At 34.0% G+C, this 23,928-nt stretch overlaps 1 protein-coding gene across 1 annotated transcript; it reads left to right on the top strand.

The window, feature by feature from the left end:
* The first annotated feature begins 1,617 nt into the window (after nt 1-1,617).
* LOC132558816 (uncharacterized) lies at nt 1,618-10,662 on the top strand. The gene is made up of 7 exons (XM_060223426.1): nt 1,618-1,622; nt 2,071-2,566; nt 5,765-5,857; nt 6,379-6,513; nt 7,458-8,094; nt 9,247-9,385; nt 10,515-10,662. The coding sequence occupies exons 1-7, from the start codon at nt 1,618-1,620 to the stop codon at nt 10,660-10,662; spliced, it is 1,653 nt and encodes a 550-aa protein (XP_060079409.1).
* The last annotated feature ends 13,266 nt before the right edge of the window (nt 10,663-23,928 follow it).

A 23,928-nucleotide genomic window follows, 5' to 3' on the forward strand; every position in this document is an offset into this window, starting at 1 on the left:
TTTCAGGCACATGTTATTAATCATGGATTAGTTGAAGAACATTTGGGTTATGTGCAAATAAAATATGAATTCAAAAAGACCATTCAAAAAATGTAAAAAGAGGGAAAAGAGCCAACACTTTCCAATATATAGGAAGGGTCCGAGGTAGTAAATCGCTGACCCTGACAAGTAGTAAGGCAAAATCAGCATACTAATTACTTACACTGGTTAATGATGTTTTGTTATATAAAAATTTAGTTGTTTTATTTTCTTCATTATAACAATAAACTATATTTCATCATATTCAGATTTTGTGGTACTCTTGTTATAGTTTGTAGTCCTATTGCTTGCAACTTTGAACTTTGAATGTATTCAGATTCCATTGAGATTGAGCGTAGTGATGAAAGTGACCGTCGTCATAGTCTGACTTTATCCACACCTGGAGCCCTGCATCACCGCATCCTGAGAGATGTCACAGAGAAGTCTACCTGTGGTAATACTATGTCTAGTCCAGGTATGTACCTTATTTTGTGATATATCTTGTGAAAACATAACATAATGATGTAGAAGTCCATTGCTGCAGTGTTTAAAAGCACAGTTTTAACATCATCTTCAGTTCCAATGATGAAATGGAGCTGAGAATTTACCTTAATTTGTGAGAAATTGTGAAGATGTTAAGGAAAGGATACCAACAAAGCTTTCTGTCTGTTAAAACTTGGACAAGGCAGTAATGGTAGCCATTTTATGACATGATTGTGCATCAATATTTTACACTGGCAAAGAAAAGAATCATCCTAATGACCATCTTTCTGCGATTCCCTAAGAGACTGAATGTCTGAGGGAATGCTATCATATGGTTGGTGTACATACATAACATTGTATGTAGCAGCTCAAATTTGTTAGTGTGTTAGCATCTGTTTTCCTTCTTGATGGATTTTGATCAAACTTTAAAGCTATGAAAGACTGCAATATCTCTGACAAGTCCAGTTTTCAGGGTTGTAATATATGGTCAAGGTCATCACTATTTTTTAGAAATTCCTTGTCATCATTCTAGATCCTATCACTGTGTAAATCAACAGTGCAGCACTGTAGAACTATGTCATGACAGATTTGAGATGTATGTTCTTTTGTTCCTGATGAGCTGCAAAGCTCAAGGCTAATAAAGAGCTTGAACTTGAACAGATTTGTTTATTTTGTAGGAATTTTGATAAAACTTCACACACTCTTAAAAGACTAAGGCCACTTTTTGTGTAACCAAAGTTCTGAAAACTAATGATATTCAACAAGTTAGCTTAGGATAAGTAAGACCGAACTCCTCAATCTGCACATGTCAAATTAGTACCCAACCATTTCAACTGCTTACGCAAAACCATATCTCAGAAAGTAAAATTCAAAGTTGTAGGGGCAAGGTCAGTGTCACCATGACTATTTTTAGAAATCCATATCAATTACAAACATCTGTTAAAATTCACCACAGACACGGGGAAATGAAAATATGTTTTATTTCTTGTATTACAGTTATCACCATGTTGGAAGATGAGATATTTGATTTTGACTTTGCCTTGTCTCCAGCTTCAAGGTAAATAGTGTGTTTTGAATCTGACTATTAATTTAGATATGAATTTCAGAGTTAAGTAGATGCAGTAAAAATGAAGGACCTTTCAGATATGAGAGACTGACTCACATGTATGAAATCATGATGGCATTTACAAAGAAGTTTATTAAGGCACTAAACTGAAAAATGAACTTTAATTATTATCTATAAATAAAACTGAATACTCTGTTTCATACATATTTTACTGAGGTCATCTCAGGTCAGTGAATTGACAGCTGGTATCACCCAGAATAGAGCTTTTATGACAGCAGTATAGATACCTGATCATATTTTACCAATCATAACACTTTTCTCCTTTCATGTGTCATACTAATTCATTTACTATGTATATAGTATAGGCTTGAGTTTGATCATACTTTTGAATATCTTTCTGCATTATTTACTGGTGTTGGAGTTCTAGTGAAGACATCAAGTTGATTTCTATGCACAGACACAAAAAAGTTACTGTTTTACACCAGTTAATTTCATCCCTGCAGGTCAATAGAAAACAGTAAGGAAGAAGAAGAGGATGAAGAAGTTTTCTTTGGACCTGTAGGATTTACAGAGAGATGTGTAGCTCACTCTGTAGCACCAGAAGTAAAGCCATTAAGCCCTCTTAATGCGGGTCAAATGGCAGAACTTGTCAAAGAGGCTGCATTAGTTGCTTACAGACTGAAGACAGATTGTAAAAATTCTCCATTCATTGACAGTGATTCTCCCCCTAAAAAACGACATTCACGCAGTGGAACATTCACCATGGAAAACAGTCCTCTTAAACTGTTATCTCTGCCTATTATAGAGTCTGAGGAGTCAAGTGTAGAGATTGTGAACAAACCTGACAGTGCCAGCAAGAAAAATGGAAACACTGTCACCAAAGGTAACAAGGAAAATTTGTTGCAGCAGGGGAGAAAACTTTTAACACCAAAAGGGTCAAAATCCCGAAGATCAGGAGTGGTACCTCCAGCTAACAAAGCTAAGAAAAGTTTACAAGGGGTAAGTGTCATATATTCAAGTTGTTAATTTTTTATTGATTCAGTAAGCTAAAGTATAAAGGCTTTATTGCCAAAAAAATTCATGATTCGTCAAAAATCAGAAATTTTAACTGTAAAAGTTCAATAGACTACATTTATTTATAAGTGTGTCCTTAATATTTGCTACAACATCTCATGGATAGGTGCTAGTTGTACTTGGCAATTGATATCTATACCAATAATATAGTCACTTATAAAACTATATAAAACAGGAAGAAATTTTAGAAACAGTAAAATTGTTTTATGAGAATCTATATGAAGAAGGAAATATTACAGACATTAATTTAAATGAATATCTAAATTTTAACAGTATTCCTAAACTCTCTGAAACAGAAGCTGAAAATTTAGAAAGTTTAATCACATTAGAAGAAGCCAGTAAATGTTTAAAGAATATGAAAAACAACAAAAGTCCTGGGTCAGATCGGTTCACTGCAGAATTGTTAAAATTTTTTTGGAATAAGATAGACGTTTATGTTGTCAGGTCTTTAAGTTATGGGTATTCACATAGAGAACTTTCAGTTACTCAGAGACAAGCAGTGATCACCTGCCTTCCTAAAGTAAATAAGCCTAGATAATTTATTAAAAACTGGCGTCCAATATCCTTATTAAATGTTACATACAAAATAGCAACAGGGGTTATTTCTAATAGAATTAAGTCAGTTTTAGACAAGCTAATTAATATGGATCAAACTGGTTTTTTATTGGGACGCTATATAGGAGAAAACACTAGACTACTATATGATTTAATGCAATATGCAGAAGAAAATGATGTACCAGGTATGATTTTAATGGTAGACTTTGAAAAAGCGTTTGACTCTGTCTCTTGGAAGTTTATTGAAAAGGTTTTAATCTATTTTGGATTCAAAAATGATATTATTGTATGGTTTAAAACGCTACATAAAAATGTATCAGCTTCAATTAACCAGGGAGGTAACTTATCTGCTTTCTTTGATATTAGAAGGGGCTGTAGACAAGGCGACCCGCTCGCACCCTATATTTTCATCCTCTGTGCTGAAGTTCTAGCGATTAGAATTAGAAATAACCATAGAATTAAAGGCATCAAAGCAGGTGAGCTTCCTATTTTGCTATCTTAATACGCTGATGACACTTTTTTCACACTTGATGGATCTGAACCATCATTATTGGAATCTTTAAAAGAACTTAATACATATGCTAGCATTTCAGGTCTTAAAGTAAACATTGATAAGACCCAGATTATATGGATAGGGTCTAAGAAGTATAGTGAAGATACTTTTTTACCAGATTTGAATCTACAATGGGGGCAAGAGCGGTTTACTCTTCTAGGAGTAGAATTTGATGTCAATCTTCATGCTATGCCAAAAATTAATTATGACAAGAAAATAGTAAAGCTAAAAGCACTTATAAATACATGGAAAAGAAGAAATCTTACACCAATAGGTAAAATACACATAATAAAATCCCTTTTAATTTCTCAACTGAACCACCTCTTTATAGCTTTACCAAATCCTGATGAAAAAACATTTAAGACAATCGAATCTATCATATTTGAATTTTTGTGGAGTAGTAAAATAGACAAAATCAAGAGAAATGTAGTGATGCAAGACCTTATAAATGGTGGTTTAGAAATGATAAATATAAGAGCTTTTGCAGATGCATTAAAACTAAGTTGGGTAAGGAGACTTTATCATAGAGCAGGTAAGTGGTCTGCAATATTACAGACTAATGTAAACATTGACATCCTACTGAATATTGGAGGTGAGTATATACAAAACTGCAAAAATGAAATAAAAAATAAATTTTGGAAAGATGTTTTCAGAGTATGGTACAAACTACAAACAACAAATGAAATGTGTACAGGAAAGGAAAAATCAGTTTTGGAAATACCTATATGGTTTAATAGAAATATCACTCTATCTGCAAAATCAAATTTTTATAAGCAATGGTATAGAAAAGGGATAAGAACAATAGCAGACTTACTAGAAGCTGGTAATACTAATAATTTTCTTAGTTTTCAAGACTTTCAGAGAATATACAATGTGACAACTAACTTTTTGAACTATCAAGTTATCATTTCTGCAGTTAAAAAATTCCTAAGAGATAATCCACCTGTGAAGAATGACTCTCAGCGGCCTGTAATACCATTATATATAAAGATGTTTTTCGAGCATTTAAAAGGTTCAAAAATATTTTATAATATTTTAAATACAACTCGGAGAGAGTCAACTGGTAAAGCTGAATGGGGAGAGCAGTTTGATTTAACAAATAGTGATTGGGAAATTTTCTACAAAATGCCATTTCAAATTGCAAAAAATACCAAACTTCAATGGCTCCAGTATAGGATCTCTCATCACATTCTGACAACTAATAGTAGGCTTTTTAAGGCAAAACTTGTGTCCAGTCCACTTTGTAATCTATGCAACTCAGAAAGAGAATCGATCACTCATCTCCTTTGGGAATGTCAGGAAGTGCAAAACTTTTTACAATCATTTGAAACACTAACAGATTCTTTATTAATACCATTCTCAGTCAACAAACAGTCTTTTATACTTGGAATTAAAAGGAACAATAGCCCTAGCTTTAGAGTTAACAATGAAGTAATTCTTATGATTAAACATTATATATATAAAACAAGATGCCTCCATGCTACTCTCAATATCAACGCCATTGTAAAGATTATACAAAATCACTATTCTGTTCAAAAATATATTTCAAATAGCAAAAACACGTCTTACAAACAAAATTTCACAAATGATTGGAAAAAATGGGAAAACCTTATCCAATTGAATATTTAAATAATTATAATACTTTTTATCCTTGACAGTGCTGTCATATCTTTGTTTCACTGTCTTTAGCAAAAAATTTGTTTCAACATCCCATGGACTTCTTATGTCATTCCCCCCTCCCTTATCTTCCTATTTCTGTTTTCATTGCTTTGTCTGTTTCTGTAATTGTAGAGAATGATTCAGTGAGAGAGAGCAATCTATGTATAATGTTAATTATTGATATTTCCTCTATGCTATCATTTAGTCTGGCTGTACTATGCTCTGTGTAATCTTTGACAACAAGGGCAGATAACAAAGAATCATCACCAGCTATTCACACCTCAATTATTTACAAAGATTTTTTTTTTTTTTATGTTTTTTTTTAATGTGAATTACACTTTGTTTCAAACAAGCAGAAGTTGCAACATGGAAAGGCTGTTATGTGGGGCATATCTCGCTACTCCCAATCCATGCTTGCACTTCTGGTTGATGATGAAGTGGTGATGATGGTATGATGATTACGATGCTGAATATGTGTTACTGCTGATGATGATATGATAGTGATGATGATGATGATGATATGGTGATGATCATGATAATGAAGTGATGATGATGATCATGATGATCATGATGATAATGATGATGATGATGATGATGATGATGATGATGATGATGATGATGATGATGATGATGATGATGACGACGACGACGACGACGACGACGACGACAATGACGACGATGATGATGACAGCAGTCATTGAGTTTGTATTATTATTGGGGCTTGTGAATGAAACACAGTAGTACATTGTATGTCATGTCAGCAAGGAGGAAAGAGTAGGAAATAATGAGTGCATGTTTTGGGTGAGTGTACATGGGTGTAGTGTGATGTGTGCAAGGGTGTGTATGTGTATGTGAGTCTAGTATATATCGTGTGTTGCATACCTTTGTAAAATCTTGAAAAACAAAATAAAAAAAAAAAAAAAATATAGTCACTTTTAAACATCTATTATTTTATGTGATTGTTTTTTAGATATTTAAGACAAAACCTGCTGAGAAGCCTGAGGAAGATAAACAAACAGAAAATGAAGTACAGACAGTAAAGTCAGATGTCGGATTGCGAACCAGCCAACCTGTACCTGTCATCAAACAAGCACTGACTAGCAAGGTGACAATAAACAGTTTGATTTGTTTAATCTAAATTAATAATTCCAGACTGTTAAAAGGAAATATTCAACTTACTTATGTTCTTGCATGGATGTCAACTAGGACTTTTAAAAGTTTTTGATGTTTAAGTAATTGCTGCATCAGTCCTATAGTAATGATGAAGAAAGCATAGTCACTGTTCACAAATAAAATCATAACCACTCTTCAGTGGCATTTAGTATAAGACTTTTCTGAAATAGAATACTTAGCACTTAATTATTGTTCTAGTACTTAGAAGTAGGAGCTACTGTGTGTAATGAAGAACCCTAGATGGGTGAAATGTCAGAGGTTAAATTTCTCTATAAAGGACAACAGTTGTGTACTTTCATCTTGCTGCAATGAAGGAGCACATGTGAGACTAATGAATTGCTCTTCAGACGCCGTCTACACATTAGCTTTGAGAAGCTGTGTTCAAAGCATTTCTGTGAACCAGTTTTATTTTTGTGTGTGTGATTTATTTTAACACAACTTGTGATTGAAACATTTTCAAGAAAGTGAATCATTGCCAATTAAGATGGGTATGATTCATGGTTGTAGAATAGTATATTGTAGTCTGTTAGGTAGATGTTACTAACACTTGTCCGCTGAAAGATGGAAAGGTCGTTATAGTGGACGTAAAACCTGTTAAAATAAATAAATTTAAAATAAGATGTTATTCACTAGAAACATGTTTTGATACAGGAGATGTAAAAGTCAAAGAGTAGCCAAGAACTTCAATGATTGCCTGATTCAAATTTTTTTTGTACAAGTCTGCTGTACTTCCTTTGTTACTGGTTTTTGCTGCTTTGATTGGATTAATTTCTCCTGATTTTTAAGGATTAAGTCATAATGAAGACAATTCAGTGGTTGTATTAGTTTGAGTTAAATATGATTTATCTCTACTTTATGCATTTTCATATAATTCAGGTGCCGGACAGAAAAAGTGGACTTGCAAGACCAGCACAAAGACTTCAGCCTCCCAAGAGTCATATGGCTGTCAAAGCAGTGGACACATCTAGCATTCCATCTGTCACTACCACAGGCAGTAGACCCGGAACCTCTTTGAGACGATCTTTACAACCTCCTAAAAACTTAACTAAAGAATCGGACCAATCTACAAATAATTCTGCTGACACTTCATCAACTAAATCAACAAATAATTCAAGTCGACGAACAATTCAACCTCCTAAAAGTTTCTTAGCTGTAAAAAGTGACTTGTCCACAAATAGAAGCATGAATACTGGTACATCAATGAATCGTAGATCACTTAATACAACCAGTAATATTGCAGGAAATCGTACAATCACTCCAGGATCAGATAAAGATAGTAAACTAAAGGTTCCCAACAATGGAGGTGGTACAAAACTGAACAGATCCTACACTATCTCAGGGCCCAAATCCACACAATCATCTGAAGTTCCCGGCAGTAAGAGACCAGCTTCCAAGCTAAGCTTATTACAACCTGGTCAGATCAAGAAAAAGGCTATAGCCATGCCAAGCAACACCAAAGCATCCAATGGCCCAATAAAGGCTATAGCTCCACCTGGAATCCAGTCACGCACAGGTTTGCTTTTATCATGTTCAGCTTTGTTTTAGTCATAGTCAAACAGGTTTGTTCTCATCTCATACACAGCTTTGTTTTAGTCATAGTCAAACATAGGTTTGTTCTCATCTCACACAGGTTGGTTTTAGTCATAGTCAAACATAGTTTTGTTTTAGTCATAGTCAAACATAGGTTTGTTTTAGTCATAGTCAAACATAGGTTTGTTCTAGTCATAGTCAAACATAGGTTTGTTCTCATCTCATACACAGGTCTGTTTTAATCATAGTCAAATATAAGTTTGTTTTAGTCATAGTCAAACATTGGTTTGTTCTTATCTCATACACAGCTTTGTTCTTATCTCATACACAGTTTTATTTGAGTCATAGTCAAACACAGTATTGTTCTTATCTTATACACAGTTTTGTTTGAGTCGTAGTCAAACACAGTATTGTTCTTATCTCAAACACAGTATTGTTCTTAGTCATAGTCAAACACAGGTTTGTTTTAATCTCCTACACAGTTCTGTTTTAGCCATGCACATGTTTGTTTTATACATGCTAAGGTTTGCTTTAATAAGAATAGAAAATTCAGCTCTAAGTGATATCTAAGTACAATTTGAATAGACATCATTTAAAACATTCAAACTTAATTATGATTATTTTCTAAAATATCTTCTAAATATTCATGGCTTTCAGTTTTAATTTAAAATGATTTGTTAGGTTGAGACTAGGATCATTGGCATTTGTCTGTGAGACAACAGCTAATGATCGGAAGAGCTACAGGGATAGGAAACCTGTCACCATCAAACATATATCTCAGCAACATTTCTTGTAATTATTCTGTGAAATAATGATAGCTAAAAATCCTTTTAATGATTATATTTTACGCTATCGTTCAAGGAAGTCTTTGTGATTTGAATAAATATTTGGTGACCCCCACTGAATCAGGTGTAGTCAATAAGGAGCTTAGAAAAGAAATATAATACTGGACATTGATGTGTGTAGAGATATCAATACATATGTATGTTTGCTAGTCAATGCATTCAAGTATTCCAGCAACATTACATCCTGAAAATAAGAGTTGATGAAGAGGTAATTTTAGCTATACCTCTTGGGTTTGAACTGTGGGCTTCAAAAAAAGGGAAAAAGTATTTATTTTTGTGGTTATTTCCAGTGGAGAGAAAGCCCAGTGTCAGGACAGTCTCGAGCTCCTCTAATCAAGATGTTTCCACATCCACACCAATCAAAGTACAGAAGAATGTCCAACCCAAACTCCTGTCCAGCACATTTACAGCCACACCATCAAGCTCGGGGTAGGTCATTTATCAGTCTTAAAACGGAATGCGTTCTTCTCTTGGTTACTTATTTCATTGTGTTGTTTGAACATTTTTTCCATTAATACAGCTCTCCTAATTGATAGAAAGTGTCATAACACCTCAAGTACTGTATAATGATATATAGTGGAATTTCCTGTGTACATACTCAGAGCTATTAACTGATATACTTTGAAACTTCAGTTTCCCTGGTCCAATATCATTTATTTTGATGATGGCATAACCACCTGTGTCATATATATATTAAAAAATTTACAAGATCCTTATTTTCACATTATGGTGACACTTTGTTATAGAGTAGGATCATATTATTTTTCTGTGATTTTACCACAATTCTTACTTCACTACATTATTGTTATATTAAACAACGTATTAAAAATCATCCATGATAGTTTCATATTGTTCAAAGTTCCTGAAATTTTTTACCAGTCATTAACTGTTCTGTCATTTTTGACTCATGACTGCCCTCATTGATGTCCAGTAAACAACTTGTCAAATGTTGATCATTGTAAAATTGTTTAACTTTGTTTAAGTCTACAAAGCATTTAAGTTACTGATTAGGAAGGGATGACAAGAATGTAAAGCAGTATTCCACAATGGAGTATCCAGTTTCTGAAATTCAAATGTCTTTTATCCTGACAGCATAAGTCATATACTTTCAAATAAACTTTGGTGTTGATTTCTGTTCTTTAAAACCAAGTGTTTTAGGGGAGCTGTCAATTTTTTGGTGTTGATTTCTGGCCTTTAAAGCCAAGTGTTTTAGGGGAGCTGTCATTTTTTGGTGTTGATTTCTGGCCTTTAAAGCCAAGTGTTTTAGGGGAGCTGTCATTTTTTGTTGTTGATTTCTGGCCTTTAAAGCCAATCAATTTTTCATTTTAGATTCTATTTGTTGATGTATTTAAATTCATTGTTATTTTATTTCTGTTGGTGAGATCTATTCATTTTTTTACATGTATACAGTTACAGTTGTGTAACATCTGTACAGAATATGTGACTGTACACGAATCCCCCTGATTTTCCCCGGACTTCTCTAGTATTGTGAAGAATTTAACAACACAGGCAATAATCCAGATATGACATAAGAATTCTTGAATGTGCTCTGTTACAGAAGTTCTACTAGCTTTTTGAGCAGCACACCAGCTTCAAGCAGCAAACGACGATCGTGTCTCCCAACACCCGACTCTTCCAGGACCAGTTCTTTAAGCTCCATTCCTCCTCCCAGGTTTAAACTTATGTTCTTTCTACAGCCCGACTGACAGCTGTTTCTAATGAATTATGTCACCATCTGCATATTGATGTTCTCAAAAACAAAAATACCTCAGGGTGACTGGTTGTAAGATTTTATTTATCTTACGTATATATGTAACAGGAGAAGATTATTAGGCTACTAGTAAAATTCCAAATGAACACCTCTTATTATCATTATCTTTATTGCTGTGTATGACCATGAAATCATAATGAAATGACTATTATCTGTGTAAATTTATAAATACATCCTTCAGTATCTTTGTTATTCTAAAACTAAAGTTCAAATGTGTAGGTGTCTTAAAAAAGCAATGATTCTCATTAACTTTCATGGTCTTCGAAAACATAACTAAATGAAGAGATGGTTGGTCATTAATTGCAGTTAAATCAGGTCTAGTAGATAAGATGTCACTTTGCCACCTGTATTTATATAAATGTTTCTAGTGACCAGGTATGTATACTCTTGTTGCTCCCTACATACAGTGTACATGTTGCCCTCTACACACAGTGTACTTGTTGCCCCCTACATACAGTGTATTTGTTGTCCTCTACATACAGTGTACTTGTTGCCCTCTACACACAGTGTACTTGTTGCCCCCTACATACAGTGTATTTGTTGTCCTCTACATACAGTGTACTTGTTGCCCCCTACATACAGTGTACTTGTTGTCCTCTACATACAATGTACTTGTTGCCCCTACATACAGTGTACTTGTTGCTCCCTACATACAGTGTACTTGTTGCTCCCTACACACAGTGTACTTGTTGCTCCCTACACACAGTGTACTTGTTGCTCCCTACACACAATGTACTTGTTGCTCCCTACATACAGTGTACTTGTTGACCCCTACTTACAGTGTACTTGTTGCTCCCTACATACAGTGTACTTGTTGCTCCCTACACACTATGTACTTGTTGCTCCCTACATACAGTGTACTTGTTGCTCCTTACATACAGTGTACATGTTGCCCCTTACATACAGTGTACTTGTTGCTCCCTACATACCGTGTACTTGTTGCTCCCTACATACAGTGTACTTGTTGCTCCTTACATACAGTGTACTTGTTGCCCTTTACATACAGTGTACTTGTTGCTCCCTACATACAGTATACTTGTTGCTCCCTACATACAGTGTACTTGTTGACCCCTACTTACAGTGTACTTGTTGACCCCTACATACAGTGCACTTGTTGCTCCCTATATACAGTGTACTTGTTGCCCCCTACATACAGTGCACTTGTTGTGTCTGGTTTCCTTGGTCAGCATGTGTTACAGTCTACCCTAATGGTATAATTACATGCCCTACAGTTGTTGAAACAATTCTTTACAGCCCACTGTCCTTCAGAAGTGGCAGTAGTACATCATCTTATGGCAGTGTGAGTGACTCCCCTTTCACCACCGGAGGACGTGGTCGACGGCTGCCCAGGAAACAAAGTGTCGGAACAGTGGGTTTTTTATGCATTCAAGTCAAATGAGCTGGTCATCTCAAAATTTGACAAGGGAAATTGAATTATTCTGTACAAACTTTTAAAGTTGTCATCATCCAAATCTGTAGTCTGCTTATATATACATGTTGATTAGGCCAAAATAAAATATAGCTGTGTTTCCTGCTATCTGAGCAACAAAACTTTTAACTCTAAAACATTTTATGCTGTTTGCTTGGTTGTATTACTAAAAAGCCGTATGTATGATAGGAGAGAAACAAGCTATCAATTTGGTCTCAGTCTTTTGAGTGCTTGGATTTAATGACACTGTTAAAGTGTATTTATGATCACATATGTAACCAAGCAACATGCCAGGGTCACTGAAATGTTGACATCAAGATGGCCAATGGGTTGTAAAATAATTTTCTTCTATGTTCATGAATGACATATTTAAGGAACTGCATCCATTGATGACACATAATCTTTTAAACCAGTCCATTAAGCACCCAGCTGAAATTAAATTCATTGCAGACCTGACATTTTTCTGACATGGATGAGATAATGTGGGTTTATCTCCAGTGAACAGCCAGGGTCATTTTGAGGCAAGGTCTCCTTGTAGTAATTGATGGCTATCTTATCAAATAACATACAGGAGGCTTGTAGCATGCCATTCAGAGCAAAGGTGTAAAGTACTCTTTCTTGACCTACTATACTGAATTTCATGTTGTTGGTGCTTCAAAACATGATCAAAGCTTGGTAGTTTTGTTCATTATTACATACTCAGATATATAGTGATGTTATACATGCATTTTCTTATCTTTAGAAAATGACGTGTACCATACAATTATCAGTGCAAGAAAATGTTACATGATAAAACTGAAGAAAAATTCATGTTTGTAAATGAGATACCTTTGCTTCATTTTCATTTCTTTTTTCAATGAATTACATGAATTTGTGCATGATATATAATATACTGCAATATTTAGAAAATAAGTTTATGCCCCGTTTAAATACCATCTCCAAAGTTATTGTGTGCATCAGTTGTAAGATCTTCAAGTGCCTGTGGAAATTTCATATTTGTCCTATTATCATAATTAAAAATCAATTATTCAAGTGTTTCTTGAGCATATTTAAAGACATAGAAGACATCTTAATTTAAAAAGGATCATGAAAGTTTTCATTTGAAAAAATTCAAACTTTGAGACAAGTTTCATTTTAATGCAAACAAATTTAATATACTGTTATTCACATAACTAAGAAATGTTACATTTTGACAGGTTTTTGAATTTAAAATATGGAGGACAAAATGACACAGAGACCGTCATTTCCTGTTTTTAATGTAGCATTGTTGCCCACATTGTGATATCACTAGGTGTTTTTGACTAGCGCAGCCAACAAAAAGTGTTCCACGGAATATTGCCCTGACTGTGCTTCTTTTATTATTTTCAACATCTTCTGGAAAACTCCTGTGCCGATTTCAATGAAATTTTACAAAAACTTTCCATGGCTATAGGCACACTAAATTGGTAAATTATATGGTCTCAAACCCCCAGAGGCCTGATGGGTGTGGGCCTAAAAGGGTCAAATTGACTGAAACTTCAAAATTCTTCCTCTCAAATCCCAGGTTTGGTAGAATCAAATACTCGTCATTGATGGAAAGTCCCTCAGATGCTTTACCAAAATGGTAAATTTCATGATCCCAGAGTTTCACATTTCCTCCTTGGGAGGGGGTTTAGTTTAGAATATATAGGTAAATTACATTTTTCAACATAATTTATTAATTTTCTATTTGAAATAGATCAAACTTAGAATTTTTATATCAGTATAAGCTGAAAGTGTGATAAGATACACATATTGACCTTGACTGACCCCAGCGGCGGATGGGCGATGCAAAAAAATGAATTAAATTGACTGAACTTTTAAAAAATGTTCATCTCAGTACCCAGATAAAGTTGAAGCAATTACTCTTCTTTGATTGAAATGTCTTACAGTTCTTTACAAAATTGTAAATTTCATGACCCCAGGGTCTAACATTTCTCATTGGGGAGGAGATCATATTTACTGTAGTGTATATGTCAGAGATGTTCCACTTTTCATGGATAGAAGATTTTATAAAGGAAAATTCAATTTTTATTGTAATTTTTGTAATTTAAACTTGGTTACCGGAAGGAGCATGGGACAACAATGTTAATGTTATGTTCAATGTACATTTGCATTATATGTACAATATAGCTTAAGTTGTCTAACTTTTTTTACAAAATCATTTCTATGATATGTTACAAGAATCATTGTAACTCAGGTGAATGTTAGGGCCCTTGAGCCTCTTGTCTGAAATTTAACCATCTCAGAAATTGATTCTGCCTTGGGTACCTATTTGAATTGGTAGGTCATTGATTGTCTTTGTTTGGTCAACATTATAGTTTACTTTTATTTACATTTGATTCCAGTATGGTTGTCTAGATGAAATCAATGAAAATTCGCCCAGTGCATTGATGGTAAGTATCAAAGCATTACAAATTTAAATATATATATACAGGTATCAGCCATGGTGACTGTTGAATGTTAAAATGTCAACAATGGTGACTCTGTCTAATATTAAAATATCAAACATGGTGACTCTGTCTGATGTTAAAATGTCAACCATGGTGACTCTGTCTAATGTTAAAATGTCAACCATGGTGACTGTGTCTAATGTTAAAATGTCAGCCATGGTGACTCTGTCTAATGTTAAAATGTCAGCCATGGTGACTCTGTCTAATGTTAAAATGTCAACCATGGTGACTGTGTCTAATGTTAAAATGTCAAACATGGTGACTCTGTCTGATGTTAAAATGTCAACCATGGTGACTGTGTCTAATGTTAAAATGTCAGCCATGAAGACTCTGTCTAATGTTAAAATGTCAACAATGGTGACTCTGTCTAATGTTAAAATATCAAACATGGTGACTCTGTCTAATGTTAAAATATCAAACATGGTGACTATGTCTAATGTTAAAATGTCAAACATGGTGACTCTGTCTGATGTTAAAATGTCAACCATGGTGACTGTGTCTAATGTTAAAATGTCAGCCATGAAGACTCTGTCTAATGTTAAAATGTCAGCCATGAAGACTCTGTCTAATGTTAAAATGTCAGCCATGGTGACTCTGTCTAATGTTAAAATGTCAACCATGGTGACTGTGTCTAATGTTAAAATGTCAAACATGGTGACTCTGTCTGATGTTAAAATGTCAACCATGGTGACCGTGTCTAATGTTAAAATGTCAACAATGGTGACTGTCTAATGTTAAAATATCAAACATGGTGACTGTGTCTAATGTTAAAATGTCAACCATGAAGACTCTGCTTATGTTAAAATGTCAGCCATGAAGACTCTGTCTAATGTTAAAATGTCAACCACGGTGACTATGTCTAATGTTAAAATGTCAAACATGGTGACTTTGTCTAATGTTAAAATGTCAAACATGGTGACTTTGTCTAATGTTAAAATGTCAAACATGGTGACTTTGTCTAATGTTAAAATGTCAAACATGGTGACTCTGTCTAATGTTAAAATGTCAAACATGGTGACTTTGTCTAATGTTAAAATGTCAACCATGGTGACTCTGTCTAATGTTAAAATGTCAACCATGGTGACTGTGTCTAATGTTAAAATGTCAACCATGGTGACTCTGTCTAATGTTAAAATGTCAACCATGGTGACTGTGTCTTATGTTAAAATGTCAAACATGGTGACTGTGTCTAATGTTAAAATGTCAAACATGGTGACTTTGTCTAATGTTAAAATGTCAACCATGGTGACTGTGTCTTATGTTAAAATGTCAAACATGGTGACTTTGTGTAATGTTAAAATATCAAACATGGTGACTGTGTCTAATGTTAAAATGTCAACCATGAAGACTCTGCTTATGTTAAAATGTCAGCCATGAAGACTCTGTCTAATGTTAAAATGTCAACCACGGTGACTCTGTCTAATGTTAAAATGTCAAACATGGTGACTTTGTCTAATGTTAAAATATCAACCATGGTGACTCTGTCTAATGTTAAAATGTCAAACATGGTGACTCTGTCTAATGATAAAATGTCAAACATGGTGACTTTGTCTAATGTTAAAATGTCAACCATGGTGACTCTGTCTAATGTTAAAATGTCAACCATGGTGACTGTGTCTAATGTTAAAATGTCAACCATGGTGACTCTGTCTAATGTTAAAATGTCAACCATGGTGACTGTGTCTTATGTTAAAATGTCAAACATGGTGACTTTGTCTAATGTTAAAATATCAACCATGGTGACTCTGTCTAATGTTAAAATATCAACCATGGTGACTCTGTCCAATGTTTAAATGTCAGTTTTAATCGGAGTATTAATGCTTACAAGATATTATCTTCATTGCCAAATGCAGCACATGCATGCATTGGGTGTTTATGGCTGCTCTATATTTAAAGACACAATCATTTGGCAGTTCATGAATTGTGATTTTTTTTTCCCACACACAATTGTATATATCATTAAAAAATTCATTAGATGATGCTTAATTTGACCATAGCCATAGTTGAATGCTTATATCATAGTTTTAAATCTTAACTTGTAAGTTAGTAACCCCTTTCTGATAACAGAGGCACAAGTCATGATGCTGGGTTAATATTATGCTTTCATGATGGACTATTAAGTTTGTTCAAAGTGATGACATTGACTCAGTTTTAGTGTCAAATGGGTCACAGCTACTCAAGTCTTTAAACAAATTTTCTGAACATCCAAGATTAGGCTGTGAGTCATGACATAGAATGAAATGCTGTCAGATTGTTTTAATGACCTGGACTCTTACAAGGTAACAGAGACATCAAAAGTTCTAAACAATTTCTTCTATATATTACAAACAGGCTGGAAGCCATGATATTCAGCCTCTTTTTATCAACCCAGTAGAGTGTTCAATATTATAAACACTGTAATTAAGTTCCAGTACTTTTACAATTCTATAGATATTAATATACAAATGTGCTTTAAGTATGTACAGTATTTATGATCTCTTTCTAGGCTGCTTGTAAGATTTCAACAACCAATACCTAAGTCATGTACGTACTGTCCCTTTCTGTAATCTCACAAGCTTCCTGCATGCTAAAGTAGCTTTATGTTGAGTGATGGGAGACTTGCTTGGCCAACTGATCATAGATATCTATAGGAGACTAGCATTGTGTATCACCCACTTTGTATGTTTTAAGCATTTTAAGTTATTCTAGAATTTCATCCAATGGTAGGTTTATATACTTGCATTATCTCACAAGGTCAAGGTCATAAACGAAAGGAAAAGGTTAATAACAGACATTTCTGTCATTAAAGGTAATTAGATCAAATGTCAATGACCTCCCATGACCTCACTGGAAGGTATTTAAGTAAAATGTCAATGACCTCCCATGACCTCTCCAGAAAGTATTTAAGTAAAATGTCAATGACCTCCCATGACCTCTCCAGAAGGTATTTAAGTGAAATGTCAATGACCTCCCATGACCTCTCCAGAAGGTATTTAAGTAAAATGTCAATGACCTCACATGACCTTTCCAGAAAGCATTTAAGTAAATGTCAATGACCTCCCTTGACCTCTCCAGAAGGTATTTAAGTAAATGTCAAAGACCTCCCATGACCTCTTCAGAAGGTAATTAAACAAAAATGTCAATGACCTCCCATGACCTCTCCAGAAAGTATTTAAGTATAATCTGTGTAACATATTTCCTAGTTTGTACTTGATATTCTGTAATTTTTTTGAAATCATGCAATGTTGAACATTATAAAATTTATTGAATTTTGGACTAGGTATTCCTCCCCGTTATGTTTTTGTCATCTGTTTTGATTTTCCTCTGTCGCCCTGTAATGTGTCAACAATTTAAACCCTTAGAAACACTGAGGAGTCCTAGAAGGAGGAAACAGCTGTAAGATCAGTTAAATACATTACCACGTATCTGTCGACCAAGTATCTAAATTTGTATTGGAGGTGCTATTCACTTGTGTGTCTTTTGTACAATTTATGTAACATAACTGACCTGTTTGATTACTGGTTACATCCCTTTAAAACTGAAAATAAGGAATTAACGTCTACAATAACCTGTATATTATGAATTAACTAGCCACTGTGAACCATTAGGATAATGTGTAGAATAAAAATGTCTATATATAAAACATTACACTTCCATAGAGTTTTGCTGAATATGGACCATATTGTAATATAAGAAAGGTTTTTCTTATACAAAAGTGAGCCCAGTCGACCTTTGTACCAAAGCAATAAATATTTTGTTGCCTATTTCATGCTACAGTATGTCTTTATAAGGAACAATCATTATTCTACGATGACACTGTTATAACAAGGAAATACTGTAATAATCAGAACATATAATAATATAACAAAAGAACATAGGATACAGTATAAAACAGGAGTTGTCTCTATCTAATTCTGATCTTGTATGAAAAGGTGCTACCTACTTGTGTGACTTTTGTACAATCTTTCATAACATATAGTTAAGATAAATTCATGCTTTCTATTATAATGTAAGTGTTAAGTCACAAATTCCAGGATGATAATGATAAGGTTTTTATAAAAAGAAACAATAACCAGTCAGAGTAGTAAGTACAGTATGTTACAATTATGTTGCTCAAAGATGCTGCTTTCTTGCCTTAAGTGTTTTTGTCCAAATAATTCCTTTCATTGGAACAAAAAATGATACAGTAAGATGTTTTATAAAACTTGGGCATTACTTACTAGGTATTAGTACATTGTAAGTGTTGATGTGTGCAGGTGTTATTTGTTAGAATTTTACAGAGTACACAAGTCGAAACATTCGGACATTCTGTCAATTTTTTTATGTCCATACAATATAAAAAATAAAACATCAGAATGATTCGATGAAGGGGATATTTATGAGGATTTGTAGTATTATACTATAATGTACACTTGGCTGCATGTAACATCTACAAGGTGATTGAAACTGAGACATATACCCATACTAATATAACAACTATATATATACTCTATAGAATGCCTTTATATCATACATTTATCCTCATCATAATCTTATGTTAATGATGTATCGGTTGATACATGTCTTATCACTTCAGTATTGATTCTCTACTGTATAATGACTGTATTAAGCTTTAATTCACTTTATTGCTGTTTTCACTAATGAAGTACAAAGCACCCAAAATAGACAAAAGTACTAGGAACTCAACGTTTGTTTACCTGATCAGTGTACGTAAAAACAGTTTACATTGCCCTTATCATGTAGATGGAAAAGCTACGGAGTGTGAGCTTATTGGCTTTAGCTAGAATGATAGAACAAGTGTTTTCAGTTATCTGGCTAGCGCTGACAAGCCTTCAGAATTCCCTTTTTTTCTGGATTTTATCATGTCATTTTACATTCTCAATACTCCAGGGGTTACGATCACATTCTCTCTGTACCCCTGGAACCATCCTCGATACTCCAGGGGTTTCAATCACTTTCTCTCTCTGTACCCCTGGAACCATCCTCGGTACTCCAGGGGTTACAATCACTTTCGCTCTCTGTACTCCTGGAACCATCCTCGACACTCCATGGGTTATCACTTTCGCTCTCTGTACCCCTGGAACCATCATCCATACTCCAGGGGTTATGATCACTTTCGCTCTCTGTACCCCTGGAACCATCCTTGATACTCCAGGGGTTACAATCACTTTCACTCTCTGTACCCCTGGAACATATCGTTGCAAAATTGAAGACACAAGCAAAGTAATTTAATGGGGTTCAAGAGAAAAAACTGACCAATCACAGTCTGATACGCTCCTTTTGAAGATTACAAAGGAGAGGCACCCAACTTCAAAGCCATTACAATATACCGTTTTGTGACCTAGAGATTCATTTGATGTACATCAAACTAGTTTTCGTTTTGTTCTAAAGGTGTTTTACATGGAAGCTTCAATTTGCCACCATTTTGAAATTTCAAACCACATACCAGTAAATGTTACGACAAATTGTGATGTATAGCATGAAAAACATCTCCTAACACTCACATGCATACATACCTGACACATGAGTATAAACCATTCCCTTATCAATTTACAATGTATGTTTGAGAAGTCCTTGTCAAAAGCAAGCAAACGTCACTCAAAAAAAAACAAAACATTTTAATTTTTTATCAGGCAGAAACCAGAAACATATTTTTTCAGGTCTCAGATGAACTATTTCGATCCCCTTTTTTTCTGGTGTTGTGCATTGTAAACTTTCAACATTTTCAGCCTGTTCTGAAAAACTCTTGAACTAATTTCAATGAAATTTTACAAAAACCTTCCATGACTGAAGGCACATCAAACTTGTGAATCATATGGTCCCATACTCCCAGGGGCCTGATGGACAAGGCCAAAAAGGGTCAAATTGATTGACTTTCAAAACTACATTTCTCAATGCTTTACTAAAATTGTATATTTCATGATCCCAGGGTCTCACACTTCCTCCTGTGAATGGGGTAATGTTTATTATTGTTTATATAGGAAAATTACATTTTTGAATATTTGTTTTAAGATTTTTTGGGTTTTTTTTTTAAATACATGTAGTTCAAACCTGGTTAGAATTATTAGTTTCAGATGACACTTTCATGAGATGCACATATTGACTTCAGATGACCTCCAGGGGCTGTTGAGGGGGGGTTATAAACTGGGTCAAATTGACTATACTTTTAAAAAATCTTCTCAAATGCCAGGTATGGTAGAATCAGTACTCTTTATAGATGGAAAGGCCTTCAGATGCTTTAACAAAATTATAAATTTCGTGACCCCAGGGTCTCATACTCCCCTCTGGGGAGGGTGTTAAGTTTACCCTTATTTTGTTACATTACTTTCATAAGTTGTTCAAACTTGATTAGAATTTTTTTATCAGTATAAGCTGCAAGTTTGATGAGATGCACCTATTGACCTTGACTAATCCCCAGGGGCTGATGGGAGGGGCCAAAAATGGGTCAAATTGACTGAAACTTCAAAGAGATGTTCTACTGCTCCAGGATGGAAGATTATATAAAGGAAAATTCAAATCATGAGTGTGATTTCTTTCAAATCAAACTTTGTTAGAAGCCTTAGCATGTATACACAATTTACATTTTGGCATTATGTGTACAACACATTTAAAATTATAATACATTTTTAAACAAAAACAATTCTATGACATGTTACAAGAAGCATTGTGACTCAGGTGACCCGTAAGGCCTTTAGACCTCTTGTCTCACTGCTTTATCACTTTTTGGCAGATAAGCACAATGATAGATTGAGGCATCCTCTATATTTGCTACGTACTGGTAAACATACAATCATATAATAGAGCAATATTTTCTGGATGAAAAACACTAAGTACGAAAATATCATATGTTTACAGTCAATGGAAAACATAGAGTAGATTCTCCTTTATATCAAATATAAGTTACTTTTGTGAATTACTGAACCATACCATTCTCTAAAGGTTTTGTATACTTTTAAAATTTCAAATTTTGTAATGTAAAATAAGCTCTTTGAATACTATCCAGACATTTTTTTATTGTTATATAGTTACCCATTATTATCTATCAAGGTATAGCTAGTCTGTGTACAACTTGGAGATGAACATATTTAAGAGAGTGTAGGTCGAGCAATGTGTGATTTTGTATTGTTGATTCTGTGTTTTAGCCAAGGAAACGGCGTGTGATGAATACCCCCAATATGCCCGAGCAGAAGAAACTATCTAAGTGGTCACCAGTACGCAAGGCTAAACCCCTAACCCTCGACGATGCTGTCAATCAGTGTACTAAACGTACCGTGACTAGATAAACCTGTACCAACATTTAGTATGGTGGAGGAGAGCTCATCGGGAAAAAAAATACAAAAAAAAATGTATACAAAATATTTACCCCTGTTGAGAAATTTCATACTCACATGTAGAACAGGTGACAAAATTGATGATTCCTAATGATCTTTTGTCTATATAATGAAGGATTCATCTAATGATAAACTTTTTGTTAATTCCTGCCTGTCATCTATTCCATCTGTATTATACATCTGCATACAGCAAACTTTCCCTATGTTCATGGCTATTTCCTGATAATGTGTTGATTTCTTATTGATGTAATGTGTCCTCTTTTTCCTGTCCAATTTTAAAATGCCCAGTACTATTAAATTGATTGTATTATTTTTAACAATGTAAATTTATTAACCAGAAATTTGTTTTTTTCTTTATGATCTTCTGTATATTTGATTTTTTATTGTCATTACCTTTGTACACTAATACGTAGGCATTACTTCATTGTAATGTTGCTAAACTGTTACAATGTCAAGTCTGAAGCAGGTTAATGATTTCATTTCAAAATGGAGAAGGACCAATTTCTGTCAGTTTTTGAAATATTTCTTAATTATCATTTCATTCTAATTTTACAAAGTTGAACTTGAGTTTGGAACGGGTATAAATATCATTCCTCATTAATTATGATTTACTCTGTTTTACAACAAAGTTATACAGGAAGGAGTTATCAGGACAGAATTAATTATGAGCCTGTGATAAGATAATGTGAGGTGTAAAATCTCACTGTTGTAAGTTTTTATATTGTTTATAAAAAATGTAGAGAAAGTCTTTATGGAAATTAGATTTTATGCCAACTGTATCATGAAAACTCGTTAGTTATGTATTTATTTCATGATAACATCATTATATCGCACTGATATCAAAATTTGTTGAAAGAATTGATAGAATTTGTAGTACATATACCAACAAACATCTCGACAGAGGGTTGTCAGCTCTGTGGTATAATGGTGTGTATATACTAGACAACTTTAGCATCGTCACTTACCTGTATTGTATGATACAGGTATACATTATAATGCTTACCTGTTTGTATACAACAGATGAACTGTGACAGTATACGGCTGATTAAAACACCCTGATAGCACATTCTTTTCTGTCACGTCTTGCCTTTGGCATATGATAACACCTCTAATACATATTAACACTGATAAGATGTTTTATCCATGAACATATTACTCTACAGAACTTGTATGTTACTTCATGTTCTGAGTCTCTGAGAGACTTTAGTGCAAGTTTTAAACATTTCATTATAATTCCAGTATTAATCGACCACCACTTGATGGTGTTGATAAAACTGTGCTGAATGTGTCAAGGTGTGTACCAAAGTAGATACATGACCATTATATAACTGCAGATTTATTGTATACAGTTGATAAAACTGTGCTGAATGTGTCAAGGTGTGTACCAAAGTAGATACATGACCATTATATAACAGCAGATTTATTGTATACAGTTTAAAACTTCCAGAGCATAACTTTTAAAAACTTATAAAACACATATTGTTCAAGGAGCATTATACAGATAGAGCAGTTAGGTTTATATTAATCATTTTAATTACTATTCAAGTTTAAAGGTTAAAGGGTCAAAGGTTTGAGGTAGTGAACCTGCCACTTTTTTTCTTTCGTAAAGGCATAAACATTTGGAATTTGTTGGGACAGATGTAGACATTATTTGGATCAGTTTTAAAGGTCAATCTGTCATTAGCACTTAGAAGGAGTACAATTGCCTTTTTTTTCAAAACCCAGCCCTTTTTGTTTAGGCATACCTAGGTATGCATTTGAAACATTTTTGTTTTGGAGGAAACTCAACTTCACAGAGAAAAAGACTTGTAGTAGATGTTGGGGTTTGTCTCTGACTGAACTTTGATATGAACCTTTCAAAAATTATGATAATTTTCAGTAGACATGAGAAGTGAATTATAGACGATTTTAAAAACACTTTAACCCTGAAATATATCATATTTCTGCACATAATCAGTCATGTCAAAATATCTGCTGCCACTTAGCCATTT

Source organism: Ylistrum balloti, unplaced genomic scaffold (assembly GCF_031769215.1).
Source record: "Ylistrum balloti isolate Yb309-2 unplaced genomic scaffold, AGI_CSIRO_Ybal_v1 Utg370828, whole genome shotgun sequence".
NCBI lineage: Eukaryota > Metazoa > Mollusca > Bivalvia > Pectinida > Pectinidae > Ylistrum > Ylistrum balloti.

Bases quoted from the DNA above. Each gene is read 5' to 3' on its own strand.
- LOC132558816 (XM_060223426.1), top strand. The intron at 2,567-5,764 runs GTAAGTGTCATA...TCAAACAAGCAG, and splicing joins CTAAGAAAAGTTTACAAGGG to AAGTTGCAACATGGAAAGGC. The intron at 8,095-9,246 runs GTTTGCTTTTAT...GGTTATTTCCAG, and splicing joins TGGAATCCAGTCACGCACAG to TGGAGAGAAAGCCCAGTGTC.